We start from the raw sequence: 21,646 nt of genomic DNA on the forward strand, positions 1-21,646 counted from the left end.
CCAAGAGCCAGAGTACAATTTTCCAGCTATATATCACAAACAAAGGAAAGATAATAATGAAATTATCATGAATATTTCATGATCCCCATGTCTGAAATCTGACCGATCATGTTGTCTGTTGCTCCACAGAGCTCTCTCTTGTTGTCACGCTGACCTCCACAATAGTTCTTATTGAGAGCAGCTCCATTCACTCTCTGTCACATGTCTCACTTTGTCTTGCCAAACAGTGATGTTGCTGGAGAAATAAGCGACTCAGAGTCCAGTGTGCAATCACAACTTAAGACAGACATAATTATTTCACAAATCTGGCTGGCGAGCTCCTGTGAGGCAACAGGAAAACTGTGAAGAGAACCTAATGACAAGAGACATTCTATTGACTGAATAATACACACACACACACACACACACACACACACACACACACACACACACACACACACACATATACACTGTTTATTCAATTTCTCTGTTATAGCAGGAAATAAAACTAGAGAGACAGTAAAATAGGGCTTTGCTTCATTCACCTGCTTATTTTCTATGATATGTATGTGGAGGAAGTCATGTATTATATATATGTTGGTAAAATAATAATAATGATATTCTTATTAAAACTAATTAGATTTTTTAAAAATGGTATTTCAATAATATTTTGAAGCAAATCCTTTTGTACTTTTACATATGTTAAATATTGAAAGCAGAATTTATACTTGAGGGTTTTTCTACACTGTGGTATTTACTTTTACTTACAAAGTGAGATCTGAGTATGTCTTCCATCTCTGCTATTATTGAACCATTGTTTGGTCTGAGTAGCTCAGTCTTTTTGGTGGGATCTGTGGCCACCTACTGGACATAAATGATATAAAGTCAGCACATTATGTTCCATCAGCTACAGTACAGTATATGCTTTTCAAGTGTTGGGTTGCATGCTTAGAAATTGAGCGGATAAAACTAGTTGATTAACTGATTAATCAATCTACAGCAAAACTAATTAATACCTTTTCAGTTAAATTTCAGTTTTAAAGCTAAATTACAAAACTCTTTCTGGTTCTCTAATGTGAGGTCCATTTTGTTACATTGTAAATTAAATACCAGTGTCAGACAAAATAAAACAATCTGAGGACATTACATTGGGCTCTAAAAAATACTGGTGAGATTTTTGAAACTTTGTAGACAATATGATCAATAATAAAGATAAATATTAAATTATTAGAGATTCATTGATTCAGAATTAATGAGTAGAAATCTGAAGTTTCCCATCATCTTTTGCAGAGGATGCAAGAGCTCTTATGCCTTTTCAAAGGAAAAAAAAAGAGCTTTGTGCTTTATATGTTAGGAAACAGACTAGATTTGAAAACAGATGATTAAAAACTCTGTAAATATTCTATGATCTCAACAAGACATAAGACAGGACAATGCAAAATAGATTGTGACAGAGTCACTGAATTTATTACCATAGTATCAAACATTTCACCCCATCACTTCAACCAGAGTTGAGAAACTAGACTTACACTTGACTCCTTACATACTCTGAAACCAGTGAAGAGCAAACAGACACTTGTCAAGTCAATCTAAAACCCATTAATTTACCATCTTTAACATAATGCTCTTATGAAGAACTCCTTACAGCAAACACGACTTATGACTTGAATGTGCATTGTTATGCATGTTACCTTTGTATTATGGTGAAACACTCAGACACATTTGATGTCTTTAAATCAGTATTGTTCTTCTCACATGAGATATTAGTCTTCTGCCACTGGGGAAATCTGGTCTGAGGGCACCGATCTAAACACTAAACTTGCGGCAGTTAAGCGCACAATCTGAAGAATTTTACAGCACGGTAGGGTTGTAAAATTTTATTTGGAGAAATCTGTACATGGAGGTTTTGGCCTTCAGTGTGTTCACATACATAAGCATAATGGGGACACAGACAGGTAGCTCACTGAAGAACAAGACAAGTGCTATCCATTACTCAAAACTGGACAGGAAGTTCAGTACAATCTGCTTCAGTTTAGCATCTGATGCCTCTGAGATCTTGCCGTCAGCCCTGAAACAGAAAACAGTTCAAAGTAAAGTAATGCTTTTTAGATACATATTTTTTAATGTCAAATTGTGGTCTAATAATGGGGAGACTTGTTCAATCATATTGTAGCTTAAAGAGGAAAAACTCTCACTTGATTGCAGCAAGCAGGTCCTGCTGCTGGCTGAGGATGTGATGCAGGAAAGCCTTCTCAAACTTTGTAATCTTGCTGGGCTCCATCTTGTCCAAGTGACCTCTGACACCAGCATAGATGACTGCTACCTGCTCCTCAATGGCCATGGGAGCTGGAAGTGAGATCAGAGACAGTTTAACGGTTTAATTTTGCTTTAAAAAGACATACAATACCAGAGACTAGAAATTCAATTTACTCAAAATTTAATTTGTTGCTCTTGACATGTGTAATATAGTGTACATGTGGAGGAAGGGGGAAAAAAAAACACTCACAGTACTGTCCCTGCTTCAGCAGTTCAGTGAGCCTGACACCCCTGTTAAGGAGCTGCTGGGTGGCAGCATCCAGGTCAGAGCCGAACTGGGCGAAGGCAGCCACCTCACGGTACTGAGCCAGCTCCAGCTTCATGGTACCGGCCACCTACAAGGTAAGGAGAAATACAATATAAAGAGGTTACTGCAGGCTCCTACTTGATGAAATGTATTTTTAAAACTTAAATATAGAACTTGCAGATGCCTGATTTAAAAAAAAAAAAAAGTCTCATTGGCCGATTACCTGCTTCATGGCCCTGGTCTGGGCAGCAGAGCCTACTCTGGACACAGACAGACCCACATTGATAGCTGGGCGGATACCCTTGTAGAACAGCTCAGTCTCCAGGAAAATCTGCAGCAAATAGATCAAGACAGGCAATATAACAACAGTTTCATACATTTTATGAATGAGGCAGATCACTATCAAGATGACTTGAAGACAAACCTGTCCGTCTGTGATGGAAATGACGTTGGTGGGGATGTAGGCAGACACATCACCGGCCTGAGTCTCGATGACGGGGAGGGCAGTGAGGGAGCCGCCACCGAAGTTGTCGTTCATCTTGGCGGCTCTCTCCAGAAGACGGGAGTGCAGGTAGAACACATCACCAGGGTAGGCCTCACGACCAGGGGGACGACGCAGCAGCAGGGACATCTGACGGTAGGCAACGGCCTGAGGGGGAGGGGAAAACGGTAATTTACCAAGGTTGCACTTGGGAATACTGCCTAAATTTCTTTATTGATATTCATGAAGAACATAATTTCTAACTTTTGTTAACTGCAATTAGGGGAAACTTTTATTAGAAAAAATTAGATGCTATAATTTCAAGCTATGAAAGTTCATCAGCAATCTGAGCCCTCACCTGCTTGGACAGATCGTCATAGATGATCAGGGCGTGCTTGCCGTTGTCTCTGAAGTACTCTCCCATGGAGCAGCCAGAGTATGGGGCCAGGTACTGCAGAGGGGCAGCATCAGAGGCAGTGGCAGAGACCACAATGGTGTACTTCATGGCATCGGCGTCAGTCAGCCTCTTCACCAGCTGAGCCACGGTGGACCTCTTCTGTCCGATGGCGACATAGATGCAGTACAGCTTCTTCTTCTCATCAGTTCCATCATTGAAGCGCTTCTGGTTGATGATTGTGTCGATGGCAATGGCGGTTTTGCTGGAAGGTGAAAATATATAGTTATTTGAAAGAATATTTACAGCCTTTGAGGCTGATCAGCGATGGTGTGCTGAAACCAGAATAAAAATATTTCACTGTTTCAGTGCATTTACCCAGTCTGCCTGTCACCAATGATCAGCTCACGCTGGCCACGGCCAATGGGCACCAGGCTGTCCACAGCCTTGATTCCAGTCTGCATGGGCTCCCTCACAGAGATACGGGGGATGATACCGGGGGCCTTCAGACCCACACGCCTACGGACCTTGGAGCCCAGGGGACCCTAAGAGAAAAAAACCCCCAAAACAAGATGAGCTCTCATATCAAGGTATTAAATGGTTAATCTAGTCAGTGTAAACAACCAACAATACTGATACACAATCTGACTTCTTTAATCACAGAAATGTCAAATAACTTAAATAAATCTCAGACAACCTTTCCATCGATGGCATTTCCCAGAGCGTCCACCACACGGCCCAGCAGCTCCTCACCAACAGGGACATCCACAATGGCACCAGTTCTCTTCACAATGTCACCCTCCTTGATCAGCTTGTCGTTACCGAACACCACAACACCGACGTTGTCAGGCTCCAAATTCAGAGACATGCCCTGGAGGGAAAAACATTTTACAACTTGTTAGCAGAGTTAAGAACTGCAGTTACTGACTGTAGCATACTAAGCAAAAACAAAAGGCAAGTTACAGACCATAGCAATTTATGGTTGTATTTAACTTTAACTTCAGGAAAAGGTATAACATGTTCTTTGTCACTTTTCTGCTGTGTTACAGCATCTTTTTTAGACATACCTTCAGACCAGAGGAGAATTCCACCATCTCTTCTGCCTGGACATTCCTCAGCCCGTACACTCTGGCAATACCATCACCAATAGACAGCACACGTCCTGTCTCCTCCAGGTCGGCAGAGGTGTCAGCTCCCATGATCTTCTCCTCCAGGATGGAAGACACCTCGGCTGTGCCTGTGAAAGAGAAAACAAAGAAGCTTTATTCATTCATATGTGTTCATTTTAAGTTGAGCAACAAAATCTTAATTTAATAAGCAACCAAAGAGAACACATCTCTTTATAAATATGTGAATAAGAAACTAGATAACGTCCCGGATTTTGATTAAAATAAAACATGATTATTGATTATTCATCTGCATAATTTCCCTTATATACCATGTGTAAATAATACAACCTGGTCACTAAACACTACCTAGACTTCAATGCATTAAACTGGATTCTAGTGTCTGAACATGTCATATAATTTTAATGTCCACACATTAACTGTATTCTTTGACCACATCATGTATCTATATAAGCCTCTCCAAAACAGTTTTCACACAGACTGAACTTAATAAACCTCACATAAGTAAGCCTGATTGCAGGGCTACTGTATTATACTGCATTACTTTAAGCTTGATGCTCTGAGTTAACTGGCAACTGAGTATTTAAAAGTCTTGAAGACAGTGAGGAGCTTGTTTATCCAATGATTATGGATAAAACCTGCAGAGCACTCTTCTGTGATTCTGACAAGTACCAAGAAACGCTTTGAAAACACAGGTGTGATCATTGACCTTCAATCAATCACCTCTTGGTACTGGAGAGAAGTGAAGGATAAAGTTTCTGTCGTGTTGTTTTTGACTTTCTCACCTGTCTTCTGCAGCCATGGTCTGTGTGTGTGGAGGTGGTTGACCCCAACGCAGGCGGCCGGGACAGTCTTAGATACCTGTGTACAATGGCAGACGGATTTAATTAATCCAGCAACTAAAAGTTCACTGAACACATTTACAGCCACGGTTTTTAAAAGAACAAAATGCACTTTAAAGCGTAGCCGGTGTAACTCTGCAGCAAAGATGACATGCGCTGTCAGACTTTCTGACCTTCAAAGCGTGGCTGAATGAGCCGTTAGCTGGCAGCTAGCATTAGCTTGCGTGCTAACTTTAGCGCCGCTAGCTGCATGACGAACACTGCCGATTTACAAGGGCAACTTATACAAACACATTTAAGCCAACTGATTTCAAGACTATTAACACGAATCGCCAATGAGGAAATATTCATGGCGCTCAGATCCGCATGCATAAGTGGATGACAAGTTAGCTAGCGGCCTGTGGCGTTAACGTTACCCTTCACGCCCACAAGGTTCCCACTGACATTAAACAAACTTGCTGCATCTTCCACATCGAGTGTACAATGTTTAATTGAAATACTTACAAATCCAGCCCTTCTCGGCAGGCTTCGGGCCAAAGCTGCTGCAACTCTCACGGATAGCATTTTGTCGGGTTGCTAATGACCTGTCCTCCACCGCTGCCTGCGAGTGAATGTAATGGCTGAATGAACTCTTCTTCTATTTATCCAACACTGATGTTAGGTTTCCTAGCTTTACAACTCAACTCTGCCCTCTGCCGTCGGGGAAATGGCACTGGCGGCTTTATTTTTACCCACAACATTAATTCTTGGCTTGCTCTGACTGGGATTTTAGCCACAGATCTGCTATTTCAAAGGCGGTGACACTACACAAGCTATTCTAATTTAATAATATACTAATACACTGTAACCTGTATTATACTTTATTTGTATATCGCTTTGGACAAAAGTATCTGCCAAATGAATACATGCAGTGCATATTATTTAAAGCAACGACCCATCCCATTTAAAATCCCCCACTGATCCCTATATGAGGAAAATTTATTTTCCGCTGTAACTAAAGAATTATAATAGAGCCATCAGGTCTCCTTTTCAAGTTTTTTATATGAATATTTTCCAATTGAGAATTGATCACAAATAACCTATATTAAGCATTACATGACAAAACAAGAAGTTTTAGAAAACCTCAATTTGTCCAGTTTTTGTTCCAGTTTTCATGTATAATGTCTCAGTGTACACTGAATTTAACTCAGTATAAGACATCCCTACTTTTAAAAGCAATAAAATAAAAAGCCTGTTTGATTACAGTCATAATCCTGCTCTCCTTTGAGAGATAACACTTTTTTTTTTTTTACAACCAGATTCAGAATGAGTGTAAAAGACACTGAACAAAAATTACAGAGGCACGCCATGGTGGAAATGTAATTTTTCCTGCCTTGTCTACTTTTTTGGCCTGCAGTACTGTAATATTAGTACCTTTTGTGTGGAAAACACTTGTCCACAAGTCTGAACCAATTCTTTGTCAAAAGCTTTTGCAGCGATATGTGATATCCTAAAATGCTTTCCCCAGATAGCATCAGGAAACTTAGGGCTTTCAAACAATGTTTGACCAATTTGTCAAAGTTGTGTAGAGACTGAGTTTGATACAGACCAAAACAAAGCTAAAGTAGCACTACCAGGGCCAAAGTGTTATGAATCATGGAGTCTTTTTGTTGAACAAAATTAAATAAAACATTTTTGACTGATTCAACTAGAATGAGAACACAGTTGAGTTGCTTTGCTTTCACCCTTCTGTCCAGTTCATCCCAAACCAACTTGATGGGGTTTAATGCTTAAAGCAAGATCATTATCTTGCTTTAAGAATGAATCATATGCAGTTATCATATATTTGAGGATCTAAGCACAGAGGGTGTCTTATACTGTACAGATTGATATGCCCCTTTGAGGCAAATGTGTGACTTGTAATATTGGGCTATTTAAATAAAATGTGACTACTGCAAGAGGTGTAGTAACACAGTCTGTTCCAACACCAGCTTTACACAAACAGAGGGTTTGTAACAAAAGTTGGGACACCTGTGGGCCTACTAATTGTATGCAACAACATTTAAGGCTTTACTTGTTTCTGTTGCTGCAGAGAAGCTGTAGGTTAAAGTGTTCGCTAATTACATGATCCCTTGAAGCTGTAGCCAACAACTCTAAAATATGAATTATTTTTCATTTTTTCGTGACCTCTAGCAGTCTACCACTCACCTTTGCATTGTTTAAGGTTATACACTGAACTTGAGCTGCTCAATTTTTAAAAACAGGGGGAAATGGGGGGTGCGGAGAGCTGAACCTTTGACCGGGAAGTGCGTGTAATGATTTCTCATTCTCATTTACACAAAATATAAATGATAAAACAACTTCACCTTACGAATTTGACTTCATTGTTATTAAAATACCGTCGTTAACCTGAAGATACCTCCAGTTGAGGGAGCTGGTAGCGTCGCAACATCGCCCTCTTTTGCTCCGGACATCAAATGACATGTCTGCTTTTGTCAACGACAGCCAGGCGAGTCAGACAGTCGATCCGTTTGGTTTGCCTGTGGTGCTAGCACAGCCAGCCAGCAACAACCAACCGCCTGAATGTAGATCCGCATGGGCTACTACTACTCTATCTCTCCGAATAACCCAGCGGAATCATAAGATAAGGATCCCAGGATGGTGTTAGTGCATGTCGGATATCTGGTTCTTCCCGTATTCGGCTCAGTAAGAAACAGAGGTACGGTATTAATATTTATATCGATCCCCAAAACATGTGCCCTGTTTATCTTAATATTCACTGCAGCTGTTGGCTAGCTAGCTGGAGCTTAGCCGTTGGGTCAGCTCGCGTTAGCTAGCTTAAAAATTAACGGTCAAATTATTCGCCAAACGTGATACTGCTTTAACTTGTATTCATTGGAGAGTAATTAAACCACCGAACAATGTAGTTTGCCGGGTGTAATCACGCTTAATTATACGACAAACACCGCCGCTGAAGATAAGCTAACTGGCTCCTTGGCTCAGGCTATATCTTGGAACGGAATCATTCCTCACAAAGGATTCCACATGCACGGGGCGTGCGGTCAAAACCACATCCCCGCGCAGACAATCGGTGTTAATCTGGGAAAACAGTTTGTATTCGTGCGGTTTGTAATTGAGTAACATTACAGTGCATTATTATTTCCGCCCATAGCGATATCATGTATTTGCACTGTAAAAAATACCGCAAAATAGACGTAGCCTCTCCAGCCAGTCAGCTTATCTGAGCCTGGATGATGTCATTTGAAGATCATCTGCTTTTGCTAGCGCTCGCCGTTTTTTCCACCTGTGATTTCACTAATTATTATTCGTGTCAATTGGCCAGTGGACTAATCGATATATGGCCAATTGCCCGGGGAGCCTGGACTTCCCGAGCCATCAGTGCATCAGTCGCCTTTTTTCTTTTTTATTTGCTAATTAGCAATTCAGCAGCTGTTTGTTCGAAGCTGCCGAAATGGAAGAAAAAAAAAAGGACCCGAGTGTGCGGTCACAGTTAAACAATGCTAAAGCTACAGTGTAACATTAATTTCATAACAGTGGCATCAGTGATTTCATTGTGCTTTTATTTCTGTTCTTATTTCCCTGTTTCATAGTATGGAGGCTGGCTCTACATTCTGCATTTATCAGATCTTTGTCGTCCCCCCCATTGTGTAGCTAATGATCATCTGCTGCTGTGTGGTGTGGCGTGGCCTCTGCCTGTTCTCTGCATTTAGCTGTATTGTGAATCCCTTCTTCATTTCCTCTTTCCATCAGAAGACGACATTGGTATTAAAAAGCACCCCCCCCCCCTTCCCAAGATGTATTCAGCCATAGACTTTTCCATGTTAAGCAGACTAAAACAATAGCTAACACCTAGAACAGAGCACCTTTTTGTCTTTTTTTCTGTCAAATTGCTGTAGCACTGAGTTAACATTTTTAGCTCCTTTTTTAGATATCAGTTGAATGTCATTGTGTACCTCCCATCCAGTCTTGATAGACAACATGCTGTAAATTCCTGTAAAGTGGATACATTTTGCATGATCTCAAATACTGCACTGCATTGTTGAACACCAGAATTTGGCTCATCTTCCTTCTCTTCACACAAGGTGCAATGTACGTGACTAAAAAATGACCTGTAATTGAAAAACAAAGCATGCAAATTGGAACCACGTGCATGCCATTTGTTATTGTTAAACTCAGCATTTCAGCAGCAAATGCTGTGACGTGATCACTTGAATCGACTCAAGGTACACTGCACCTGCACACAACAACCTGCCATAACTGTCTCCATTTTTGTGTAATCCTTTTGTTCCCTTTGCAAAATTTCAAGCTTCGAATCACACTGAATTGTCAGGGCTGTTTGCTCCTCTTAATGGGCGAACAAAACTAAACATTGAAATAAGCAAAACGTGCTCACTGGTGGTTCATCACTTCCCAATTTTTCCCCCACTAACATAAGGCCAAAATGCTATCCATTTCACAGGGATGCCTATTTTCCTGCACTGCTAAAGAGATCCTCTATTAGTAATAACGTCTTTATTGTTTGGTTGTGGTCTCTCTTTACCTTTTGTTCTGGTAATAGTACTTTCAATGCATGGTCACATTTATGATTCATAATTTTTGGTTTTTGTTTTTTCTACATTGACTAGTGAAAATCCAATGTAATCTTTCTGTAGTAAAGATGTACCCTGCTGTACTGGAATCATGTGCTGTAGCCAACACGTCTGCTCATTGGATGCCGCTTTTGTTCTTTTTAACCCTATATGGAGCATGGTGGGCCTTGCCTTCAGTCTATGTTGTTTATTTTTGTTGCATGGATTTATACTATTATTACAAACAAACAAGAAAGAAAACACAAATTCCACATATACTAATATTTTTCAATAAAGAATATAGTGTTTTTCCTAACCTTCAGTGTGCTTCTTGCTGATTTCCATTTATTGTCCTCCCTCTCCCTTGTCCCTATCTGCCCCCTCTCCACCCCCACCCCCCCACCCCCTGCCCCCTCCCCACCCCACCCACCTCCTCTCCTGCTGTGACAAAGATAGACGATTTCCACGCTTCCTCCATCACAGGGCCTGAATGAGTCTATCTGCTGTCATTCATGGTGATCGTTTTCACTGAGACGCTTGAAAACGCAGTGTGCTACTCAAAAGTCTAGACTCAAGCCTTTGACCCACAGCGGCAAGGTCATCCGTTGTCTGCCCGGCTACATGCTGACAACCTTTTTTAAGCTGAAAATATTTGCCGGAAACGCACAAGGCTTATCTGTCCTGGGTGTGTTTAAAAAAACAAACAAAAAACATACTGCTTTTCTCAAGCGTGCTCCCAGTAAATGCAATGTAGACTTTGCCTATTTCCTCATGATTTTGTGAAAAAAATTTCCCACTGTTTATATCAGAATTTGCCATGTCTTTTACACTGTCAAAGCAGATTTAACTCAAACCTTACCGGAATTTAGCATCTTCTGTGAGCTGCACAAATGTAATATCTAAACTGACTGGTTTCTGTAAAAGAAAGAAGAAAAGAAAAATCACTACTCCAGTTTTCTGCCAAATGGTCATAAGAGAGCACACTATGTTGAATCCTGCTCCACTGCAGGCTTATTATGGCTTCTCTTGGCCAGGATTTACTGAAAAGTTTCTAATCAAAGCTAAATTTGTTACTGCTATGTCTCAGTCCTTCCATAATCAAAAAGGTCTTTTTCAGCCTAAGCACAGTATTAAAACCATATTGCACCACAGCACAAGCTAGCCTGTCTTTTTCTCCCTGTTGAGTCTCGACAGCAGTCTGTTCGCCATAGTTGCCAAATAGCTGTGGTTGGAGAGAGTAAAAAAAGCATTCAAGCTATTTCCTCTCAATTCCTGAATGTTCATATGGGAGAGGAACAAGTAGAGCTATACTGTGTGAGAGACAGTAGAGTTCAGTGAAGCACAGATGTATAATAATGTGAATTTATCGCCTGGTTTCATTTTTAAGAATGAAGGAATTGCTTTTTAAGGTTGTATAGACAGAGACTTGGCACCTAAACAGTTTAATATATATCTTACAGGCAGCCAGGTACTAAAGGTTTACTTGCATGAGTGCACTGACCTGCTGTCAGCTGCAGAATTTACAAGAACTGAGCTGCGTTGAAGACCATATACTGGTAGATTTCATCCGTTCTGATCCAGTCTGCTTGTCTGTGATTCAGAAGACCAGGAGTCGATCCAGAGGTCGGAAATGCTATTAAAGAAATGAGAGCTCACGTTTTGTGTGCAGGACCAAAAAAAATGGTTGTCATGTTCATGGTACTTGTGGTAACCATCATTTTCCCACCCCCACAGAAGTATTTTTCACCCTAGGTAAGAGGTAGGGCTTCATTAACATGCTATATCACACACACACACGGTGACACCACATTTCACCCACAATTAATTCTAGCTAATCTCTCCCCTCAGGTGCCTGACAACTTGTCCTTATCCTCCACAGGATCCCATTTCAACCGGCAACAGCAACAGCAGCAGCAGCAGCACAGCCATGCTACCTCTTGCCGGCACTTCCAGTTAGGTCCTCAGGCCCCACTGCCCATGGACTTCCCCATGCCCCACCCAGGGCAGCCACAGTCAGGCATTAACCCCCACCTGGCCCCTCCCGGCCACCAGCATGGCCCTCCGCTCCACCCGCCCCTCAATCCCCTGCCCACCCCCCAGTTCCAGGACATCCCTGCCCCTCCCTTCCTACCTCAGGCATTACACCAGCAATACCTCCTCCAGCAGCAGATCCTCGAGGCCCAGCACCGACACATCCTGCCACCCTCCAGGTATCGGCATGGGTTTTGTGGGGAAATTTACAGTACAGTTAGGGTTCAAGCAGACTGTTGTTGTAGCGGCATCATGTTTTAAGGCCGTATCTGCGTCTTGTTTTCAAACGCTTGGCTATTTGTCTTAGTAGACGCACCCCAGAGAGAGTTCCTCACCAGCCCCACAGATTGCGGCCCGGCTACGAGTTTGCTCCCCCTCTTCATGTCCCCCCTCAGCCTGTGGTGCAGCAGCCCCGCTACCTGGCTGAGGGCACAGACTGGTAAGCAACATATCTCTAATTATGCAGTCCACAGAGCCAGAACCACAGAGGCAAACAGCTATTTTTATTTGTTGGAAAAGCTTGTTTCCATGATGTAAGTTTAGATTTCATACCAACATAACTCTTATTAAATGGCATAAAATAGTATAAAACTCATTTTCATGCCATTGATGATTTAGTTTTGACCCGGTATGTCTTTTTTTGTCATTTTGCTTCCGTTTCACTGCACCATTACCTTGCAGTCAAATTTGAGATCACATCAAATGGGTTTAATACCAAGTTGAAAGAGAGCCCGAAGCAAATCAACACTTATTAGACACTAAAATTGGGGAAAAAACACTGTACACATCTTCAGAAAACATGCAACATTAACACAGGATGACAGTGTGCAGCGCTAGAGAGGAAAGCAGTACCAGCTACAATTGCTTTTGTTAGAAAATGTGAAAAGAGAGCTCAATATTGAGACATCAGACTGTGACTGACAAAATAACGTGGAAGATAAAATCATACATCCACCATTTCAGAGAATTCTGGAATAATCAGATCTTTTTTTCTTTTTTTTTTTTGAAGTGAAAAGTAAATAGTTAAACAGATGTCAGGCATGTTGGAGAGAGTGTGTATCTTTTGATGTACTGTAGATCACTCACATATTTTTTGGAACAGAAAATAGTTGTGTTTTGGGAAATGGTATGTAACATGTTCCAACAAATACTAGGTTATTAAATCCCTCTGAGTTTGTTTGGTGCTTTATCTCTGTAATTTCCACGAAGAAATTCTACCAGGAAGCAGCAGATTTTAAATTCTATTAATAGAAACCAAATAAGCTATTATGTGTTATTCAGGTTAGTTAGGCCATTTCACAGTCTTTCCATGTACCTCAAAGCATCTGCAGAAGTACCCCTGCAGTAAAAAATACCCTGGCTTGAGTGATACTGTGGTTATGAAGGAACACTGTGCTGTGTAGAAATCCACTGTTATCAAAAGACAATTTGCTGTAAACACAACAAAATGTTTGTCATTGACTGACTGGTTCTTTGGTTTCTGCCCAGGGATCTAAGTGTAGATGCTGGACTGCCCCCCCACCAGTATCACATCCATCCGCTGCCGCAGCACTATCAGCACTACTTGACCTCTCCTAGGATGCACCACTTCCCAAGAAACAATGCTTCAACACAAGTGGTGAGCCTCCTCCTCTACCTTGGCGCAATCAATCACGCTCGTCTCAATGAACTCCCCACGATTCTCCTCTGGGTTTCTGAGATTAATTTTCGATACCCAGTGACCGAGGATGACCCGTGTTCCTGTATTTTTTTATTTCCTGGTTTCTGCTGCAGAGCTGATGCTAGCTTCTTTTATCTGTCATCTCCCAGGTTGTCCATGAGATCAGAAACTACCCATATCCCCAGCTGCACTTGCTGGCTCTGCAGAGTCTCAACCCCTCCCGCCACGCGTCCGCTGTTAGAGAGAGCTACGAGGTTTGTGCTGCCGCTTCCTCCCTCTCTCTCCCCCTCTCTCCTTAGCAGACACACCAGTCTACACCAATTTATCATTGTTTTCTCTGTGACCAATGCGCAGGACAGGCTTGAGTGTGTAACTGATTTTCTTATTTCCAGTTACTCTGGGTTCCAGATGCCTCAAATGGTCCAGCTGTCTTTAATCTCACGACATTTGTTTTCGTTTGAACAAGATGCAATTGTTCTTTGAGAGGCTCTTTCCTGTTCCTTGAAGCACCAGTTTTATCATATCAAAAATATTCCACACGTCTTTTGAATTTGAATGTTTTACTGCACAACTGCCAGTTCTGTTTATCTCTGCAGGCGTTTTACATACATGCATTTTCTCCTGTTTTTAACCAGAATTTAAAGGATGCGTCCATATGTTGTTGCCTCTTTGCAGGAGCTTCTGCAGCTGGAGGACAGACTGGGCAGTGTCAACCGTGGAGCGGTCCAAACCACCATAGAGAGATTCACTTTCCCCCACAAGTACAAAAAGGTAAAATGGTCAGCTCTTTACTTTCTAGCTGAGTGGTGGATCTATTTGATGTGGTCTGGTACAGAAGAAGCACCGCGCAAGAAATCGAGAGGATCAAAGAGCGAAGACGAGAGTTGAAAGGGGGTCGCGACTTTCGCGGCGGTTCAAAGGTCAAACTAATTTCCCTCAGCAGATTAGCGAGACAGGTCTGCAGTGTGCACAACTCAAGACGAGGGATGAGTCATCCAGCTGTCTGCAGATATGTGCGTGGAATGAATTTAAAAAACCGTCTACACCGAATATGACCCAAATACTCTGGAAGGACTGTCAGATCATTTGGTACATTGTGAGTGAGAAGAAAGTAATTGAGTCTTTTCCATCTGATGTCTGTTTTTTTCCCTCTCTGGGAAGCATGATTAGGTGGCTCTTTTCTCCTTTTCTTGGCTGACTCAGAGACACCCGTGGCATAAACATAACATGCAGCTGCATGACACGCTTTAATAATTAAAGTCTGTTTGCCTTCCTCTCTCTCTCTCTCTCTCTCTCTCTCTCTCTTTCTCTTTCTCTCTTTCTCTCTCTCTCTCTCTCTCTCTCTCTGTGCAGAGAATACCCCAGGACCTGAAGATGGGTCTGGATGATGAGGAGCTGGACACAGATGAGAAGTGCACCATCTGTCTGTCAATGCTAGAGGATGGAGAGGACGTCAGGTACAACCATACATTTATCTTTTGCTTTTTCAATGGCAAAAGAAAGCTAGTGATACAAATGTGAACATAATAGCTGTACATATAATCTGATCTTCATTGCTAAGATCTTTAGTGCAGACATTCATGGTCAACAGAGGATACTACTACCAACTTTGGTCACTCAGTCATTTCCTTTTATCTGTAATGAAATGAAATGTCTTGCCAAATATTGGATGGATTGCCAGGAGATTTTGTACAGATATGTGTGGTTTCCAGCACTACCATGAGGATGACATTTGTGTTTTTCAAACGAAATGTCCCGACAACATTTGGATGGGTCGCTGTGAAATTTCAGTGCTCTGTTTGTTGGCGATCGCTAGATCCTCCTCCTTATGTTCTTTGCCTGTTGAGGTTTCAGATTGGCTTGAAAATTCCTGAGACGCTCCCCTCCTCGCCGACAACACTTTTCCAACTGATTAGGCCTTAGAGAAACGTCTTCACATTCCCCAATTTAAATATATTCACAACGCTTTCCTTCTGAATGGGTACGCAGCCATAGAGTCTAAGCAGTTTTTAACCCTAAATTGGTTCTGCCACATAAGTTCAAAGCATCAGGTCCGAAAATCCTATCACAGGATTTCTTCCAGCACCTCATCTTGAAAATACTCCCTGAAGGCAACATTAGCATTTCACAAAATCTTATGATGCGTGTCCGGTGTTGTGATCTGTCTAACTGGCAAAGTGACAGAGCAAGTTATTTTACTCTCTGAGAAAGGAAAAGGAGGCAAGAATAAAATAGTAGGCAAAAACTTTTCCTGGGTCTGATGTTTTCAAGATCAGTTAAAGAGTTTGTTTGCGTTCAAAGGAGAGTGCACACAGAAAATCTCAGAGGAATGGTGTAGAGCTACTTCTGTAATTATACTCATCTAAGCTTGTAGAATATATTGTTTATGCAGCCTGTTACGATGGGAATCCCTAAACTCTCTGTTCATTTAAGCATTTGTCATTCCTGCCTGTTTTAGGCTTTGTTTAGGTCTTGTATCTCAGGTGTTTAACTTCCACTTTTAACGTCAAGTTTTTCACGTGGATGTTTTTTTTACTGGTTGAAAAAAAAATGATCATAAATCTTCTTGCGTTCAGAGGAGCACTGGCTGTGTGAATGCAGATATGTTCCTGAAGGGCCAACTTGCAGTATATAGATGTAGCATTTTTGAACTCCTCGTTAAATAGCCAATGAAATGCTCCTTCTAACTGTAATATCAAGTGCAAATGTGCACTTTAAGCAGCAGTCATAGCTTCTCCACGGATAAAATCAAACATGAGCTGTGAAGTGAAATTTGATCAGAAGAGGTCACTTTTAGATGCGTTCTGATGCCAAATGTGAACCACAGACAGACGACTGGGACTACTCTCGACACAATCTGGATACTTAACACGACACGACCTATGAATCACATGCACATCCAAGATTCAAAGGCACTCAGCTTGGTGAAACTAAACTGAAACTAAGCTGAGTAACTGCCACCGCTGTTAGAACTATTTTTTTTGGTACGGTTAGGTTTATTGTCATATTCATAAAATACAACATATTAGATTTATTTCCAGCATTGTCACTCATGTTTTCACAGTCCACTAACCTTTGTGAACACAGTGGCACTAAATGTTTAACATAATATCAATTCATCTGCATGTTATTTTCTCAATTAACTGATTATTCTGTCTATGAAATTTCAGACAACTTCTTGAACTGAGTAAACCTTGAAAAAAATCTGATAGTTTGAAAATTACATTGTCACAATGTAACAGCCGACTGTAGCCTTTTTTAGGAGATCACACATGGTTTTCACAGGACATCTTGGAAACACTTTATTTTCCAAATATCCTGATAAATACCAGCTAATTTGTAGGAAATTATAAGTAGAGTTTTCTTGAAATCACTGGCAGCTTTGAAATGTTAATGAAGTCCATTTATTTTAAAATCCTGACCAAGATTCCTCTGTGTCCATAGGAGATTACCCTGCATGCACCTCTTCCACCAGGCGTGTGTGGACCAGTGGCTGGCCACCAGCAGGAAATGCCCCATCTGCAGAGTGGACATTGAGACCCAGCTGACCCCCGACAGTTGATAGCTCCTGTCGACTCCTGCAGCTTTGGATCTGGTCTTGTTATTTCTCCATTGCCTCCCCTCCGGGGGGAAGCTCTGCCAAACATCCCCCTTCCCCTCTGCATCACTCAACGAGCCTGCCTTCTGAGACAGTGGTGACAGAGGGATCAACAAAGCACACTCACCTACAACACAACGAGGAACGGGGGTTGATGCACAGATAGGGTGGCCGGACTGAAGGTTGGCTGAATGGACTTTGCTGGATGTAAACGGTAGGAGCGGACACATATGGACAGATGTGCTGAGGCTTCACACGACTCTGTCAGATTGTGTACCCTGTGTGCATTTCTCCATACAGCCACCGAGAGAAAGCGAGAGAGATGACACTCTGACTACCAACCTCCCCAGCTCAGTGTGGTGTATTAAGGCCATTTCTCTGCCACAACATCTAAAACCCTCCCCCCCCCAGGCCTGTGAAAAATCCTTTAAGCTGCACTCTGCCCAAGCCCTCAGCACATCTGTACAGAACATTATCAAAATGATTAGCATGAGGTTGTTTGGTGTGAACTCTTGTAGCTGAACGCTTGTGGTGTAATGGAGTATAGTACTGAATAAGTATTTACAGAGTAACAGTGTTGTGTAGCAAGCAAAAGCCTTTTGAGAAATATGTTTGTGAAAAATAAACCTACAGAGAGGGTGAATACAGCTCTAACAGTGAGAATATTCAGTGTGTTAAATCATAGGCAACACAAGAAAGAGCTAGTTGTGTAAAAAGGCCAAAAACCCCTCTTTCTTGTCTAACATGGTTTTGGATTTACAGTTAGTAGATGCCATCAGAGTTGATGCTAAACCCGCTAACTGCAGGCATGGCTTCCAGTGATCTGTGTAGTGTCGTAGTCGGGCCTCTATAATCTAGAGCAGAGGCCTCAGATGTGCATGCTGTATGGCAGGCTTGGGCTGTGTCGTTAATATTGTGGAGCAGTAGAAAACAGGGACTGTGTCTGTGCATGTGAACCGTATACTATGACTCTGACGATCCCACTCATTCATAGAGGAGGACAAGAATGCACCTAATACCCCCCACCCACCTCCCTTACACCCCCTCCCTACTCATCCAGAGTTAGACCAAAGTTGCCCTTAGACACTGATCTCAGACAAATGTAGCATTTCTCTCCTAATTCTTTTTGCGCTGATTAGGATTCAAAGAGCTGCCAGTGGATCCGTGTCTAACAGCAACTCCTCTGTGTTGCCTCGCTCATGGCATGATCGTGATCATGAGAGGCCGGCATGGGCTTGAGGATGCAGTGCCTGAGTCTTGCCATCAGAGTGGATAAAATCGGACATTTGTATTACCTATTAACAGAACCTTATTGCCTATCGAACAAGCACATGTGATTTCTATATATATGGTGAATCGCCTCTGTTGTGCATCGGCTCCTTTCATTTCAATCTAAGTTGCTCCCACTGTTTGATTAAAAAAAAAAGACTGTGTCTGGTGTTACAGGGAAAATACAAACTAGTTTGCCTGTGATATGTGCTAGAATGTGTATGATTGTCCCCACAAACCCCCTCTCCCTCATGGTAGTAGTGTATGGTATTGCTAGAACAACTGTGATACGTTCAGTGATAGAAGCCGTTTTCTCTATTATCATGCATGAACCATGTCGGCGTAGTTCACTTGAAGGAGGGTGAAAGGGAGAAAAAGCCATCCATTTGAAAAATACCAAACAATTGTTCTTAACATTGGTTTTATTTCAGTTGTCCTTTTTCTTTGCCATTTCTCGTTTTTTTTTAAATTACTTGTAATTTTTTTTTTTTTTGCTCACATGCCAATTTGGACATGGTACTAATATGCCGAGTCCTTGTCCATTTTAACCATAGTGAAGAAAAAGCTGCAATGCTGCAAAAACATATTTATTGTTGTTATAATGTAGCTTGTGTTTTGTAAATGCACTATAATATGGAGTTGCCTGATTTTTTGGTTTGGTGATGTGGGTTCTTCTTGTCCTAGATTTTGTGTTTTTCTTATCAGTTTCAAGTATTTTCATGCTTCCTTGTGTATTATTGGAGGGTAACTTGACTGTTTGTGTTGCGTTTTTTATTTTCTTTTTTGTATGAAACCTCCATCCAAAAAACTACAGATGGATGAAAATGGAGGTTCGCTAGTTCACATAGAATGCTGTGATTAAAGATGCCTTAAGTATTTAACAATCATTATTTATTACTAACTGTAGCTAGCTAGCTATTGTGGTGGAATATTTAATGTCTCTATCATAACTTTGCAATTTAATCAATATATTTATTTAAAATAACACAAAATATTAAAAAAAGAATACCTCATTATGCATTGGTCGGTGGGGATGCTTTTGCATGCCGTCTGTGTTTTCTTTTTCAAAGGAGAAAAAAAGAAACTTGTTGAAAAATTGACTGGGTGTGTTTCCCAACACATTTTCTAGCCAGCATGGTGCTGTTGATATGGATTACATTCCATTCATGTCATCTCTTGATTTTACTTTAAAACTTCTTTTTTTTTTTTTGGTATTTTTTAAACAACATCCCTGCTTTGATGTAAAAGCAGATGACGGGGCACAACCCCTTTTGTCTTAGTATGGCTCCACAATTAGCTCGCTTTTGTTATATGATACTGCTTTGTTTCCCTTAATCAAGTCATATTTGATCTAATTTTTGGTATTTTTTTGGTTTATTTTGACCATGTTCATGATATTCCATCATATCTGGATCTCAATTTAGTGCTTATTATTTTAGGACCCACATAATGAGCTGTATTATTTGTTCTTATGTATTGCTGGCAGTTGCTTTGTGTGGGATTTTGGGAAGTATGTAACATGCTAACTTGAGCCATTGATCTTATTGAGCAAACTTCTGGTGTACTGTGGTTATACAATATAGATAGCGTGTTTTACACCTGGGTATAATAAGCTAACTACGTTTTCGGTGTGCATTTCTTATTAATACTCTACTAATCCTGCAAATTATTATAACATGTATTGGATTGGAATGAAGCTGGCTGGTCTTACTATTATTCTTATTTCATTTCGTGCTCTCACTGGCCTTACCCCATGCCCTCCACAGTGTACCCCATTACTCCAGAGCGAACTGGACAGTAGCCATAGTATTAACTCAAGCTGATGAACCGGAATGAACAGTAGAACTTAAAGCACAAGCTTTTTAATGCATGTCCTTCTCAGGTTTTCCTATGTGTATGTGGGAGTAGCTCTGTAGATGTGTTTAATATGATGCTGTACCTTCTTGAATATTTCAGATGTTTCTTTGCTGCTGAAAAAATGTCGATTATTAACCTGCCAGTGAAAAAGGGAAGTGGCCATCTTTGTACAACACACTGCTGTTTTGCTGTAACCGCGCAATGTTTTATGATCTTGAGTATTTTATAGAAAAGTAGAAGTATGTATCAATAATATGAAAGCAATAGCTAAATCATAATGAAGAATAACATGATCAGTGAATATTGTGGAAAATCTTTAGATTCACTCTGGGTGGATTTTGTACTGTATTTATTACTAATGATGATGCAAAAAGTTGCATAGCTTAACCCAAACTGTTCTGTCTCTTTTTTATTTATTGTCTTGTATATGATCTTTTTGTATGTGTTTTTCAAATAAACTGCCTAAAATGCTGAGAACTTAATCTAGTTTGTGGTGTTCTTTGGCATCCTGTTCATATATTTATATGTACATATACATATCCTGTACATACATTTTTAAAGTTGTCAACATCTTTTATCACAAATATTGACCAACATTGGCTTTTGGTAAATATATCTGTATCAGTGTATATTTTTGGAAAACTGCAGTTTAGAAATGTCATAAACACCTGAAAACATTTAGAAATGGTATTCTTGGTCACAATTATTTAAAAAACAAATTTAAGGGATTCTATCCATTGATCAACAATATTTGTTAAAAATTAATATTAGCCAATATATCATTATTGCATAGTGTCAAACACAATTTATCGGTGGGCTATAATTTGAATTTATGAAAATTAATGTGAATATTTTGCTAATTGGACTCACACTGGACAAACTTAATGAATATCATTTACATTTTATTATTAATCAATCCTTACTATAGTAGGCTACTCAATTTAAACCTGAAAAGTGTAAAATAAAAAAATAAATATAGAATAAGAGTATACTTTGTCATGATAATGTGTGAATTGTGAAATTTGTGTCAAAACAGTTGTAAAGACCCTTCAGGGAGAATACTGGTTCATTTAAAGTTACATTAAAGCCCATTTACTACTAGTTTTTTAGTTTACTTTTCTCCTGGGTAATTAAAATACAAATATTTACAACTCCAATGTAGCTTGAAATCAGCTGCAGTCAGAGCAAACTAAAAATGTTCAAAACAAGAACTACAGTGTCTCTGTGGTGCAAAATACAACAATGTCTTAGAAACACAACAGTTTTCCAAAATGTGT

At 40.6% G+C, this 21,646-nt stretch overlaps 2 protein-coding genes across 4 annotated transcripts; one reads left to right on the forward strand and one right to left on the reverse strand.

The window, feature by feature from the left end:
* Positions 1-1,841: 1,841 nt before the first annotated feature.
* Positions 1,842-6,050, reverse strand: LOC108882284 (ATP synthase subunit alpha, mitochondrial). The gene is made up of 11 exons (XM_018674722.2): positions 5,891-6,050; positions 5,330-5,405; positions 4,485-4,654; positions 4,115-4,288; positions 3,796-3,962; positions 3,382-3,682; positions 2,967-3,191; positions 2,766-2,873; positions 2,486-2,630; positions 2,175-2,325; positions 1,842-2,047 (listed from the first exon to the last, which is right to left on the reverse strand). The coding sequence occupies exons 1-11, from the start codon at positions 5,948-5,950 to the stop codon at positions 1,969-1,971; spliced, it is 1,656 nt and encodes a 551-aa protein (XP_018530238.1). The 5' UTR covers positions 5,951-6,050; the 3' UTR covers positions 1,842-1,968.
* A 690-nt stretch (positions 6,051-6,740) lies between these two features.
* On the forward strand, positions 6,741-20,846 carry rnf165b (ring finger protein 165b). 3 transcript variants are annotated; one of them, XM_018674733.2, is made up of 8 exons: positions 6,746-8,084; positions 11,834-12,164; positions 12,293-12,424; positions 13,474-13,603; positions 13,795-13,899; positions 14,321-14,416; positions 14,999-15,102; positions 17,090-20,846. In XM_018674733.2, the coding sequence occupies exons 1-8, from the start codon at positions 8,024-8,026 to the stop codon at positions 17,205-17,207; spliced, it is 1,077 nt and encodes a 358-aa protein (XP_018530249.1). In that variant the 5' UTR covers positions 6,746-8,023; the 3' UTR covers positions 17,208-20,846. The 3 variants fall into 3 exon arrangements, 2 of the variants coding, with proteins under 2 accessions (XP_018530249.1, XP_018530258.1); XM_018674742.2 differs by having other exon boundaries at positions 6,747-8,084; positions 12,296-12,424; XR_007814437.1 differs by lacking the exons at positions 11,834-12,164; positions 12,293-12,424; positions 13,474-13,603; ... (2 more) ...; positions 14,999-15,102; positions 17,090-20,846 and adding an exon at positions 8,977-10,270 and having other exon boundaries at positions 6,741-8,084.
* The last annotated feature ends 800 nt before the right edge of the window (positions 20,847-21,646 follow it).

The sequence above is a fragment of the Lates calcarifer genome, linkage group LG13 (assembly GCF_001640805.2).
Source record: "Lates calcarifer isolate ASB-BC8 linkage group LG13, TLL_Latcal_v3, whole genome shotgun sequence".
Taxonomy (NCBI): domain Eukaryota; kingdom Metazoa; phylum Chordata; class Actinopteri; family Centropomidae; genus Lates; species Lates calcarifer.

Coding starts and splice junctions, on each gene's coding strand:
- LOC108882284 (XM_018674722.2), bottom strand. CDS start 5,950: ATGCTATCCGTGAGAGTTGCAGCAGCTTTGGCCCGAAGCCTGCCGAGA. Junction 3,963..4,114: donor GAAATGCCATCGATGGAAAG/GTTGTCTGAGAT, acceptor TTTTTCTCTTAG/GGTCCCCTGGGCTCCAAGGT. Junction 3,192..3,381: donor ATGACGATCTGTCCAAGCAG/GTGAGGGCTCAG, acceptor CCTCCCCCTCAG/GCCGTTGCCTACCGTCAGAT.
- rnf165b (XM_018674733.2), top strand. CDS start 8,024: ATGGTGTTAGTGCATGTCGGATATCTGGTTCTTCCCGTATTCGGCTCA. Junction 8,085..11,833: donor CGGCTCAGTAAGAAACAGAG/GTACGGTATTAA, acceptor TATCCTCCACAG/GATCCCATTTCAACCGGCAA. Junction 13,900..14,320: donor CTGTTAGAGAGAGCTACGAG/GTTTGTGCTGCC, acceptor GCCTCTTTGCAG/GAGCTTCTGCAGCTGGAGGA.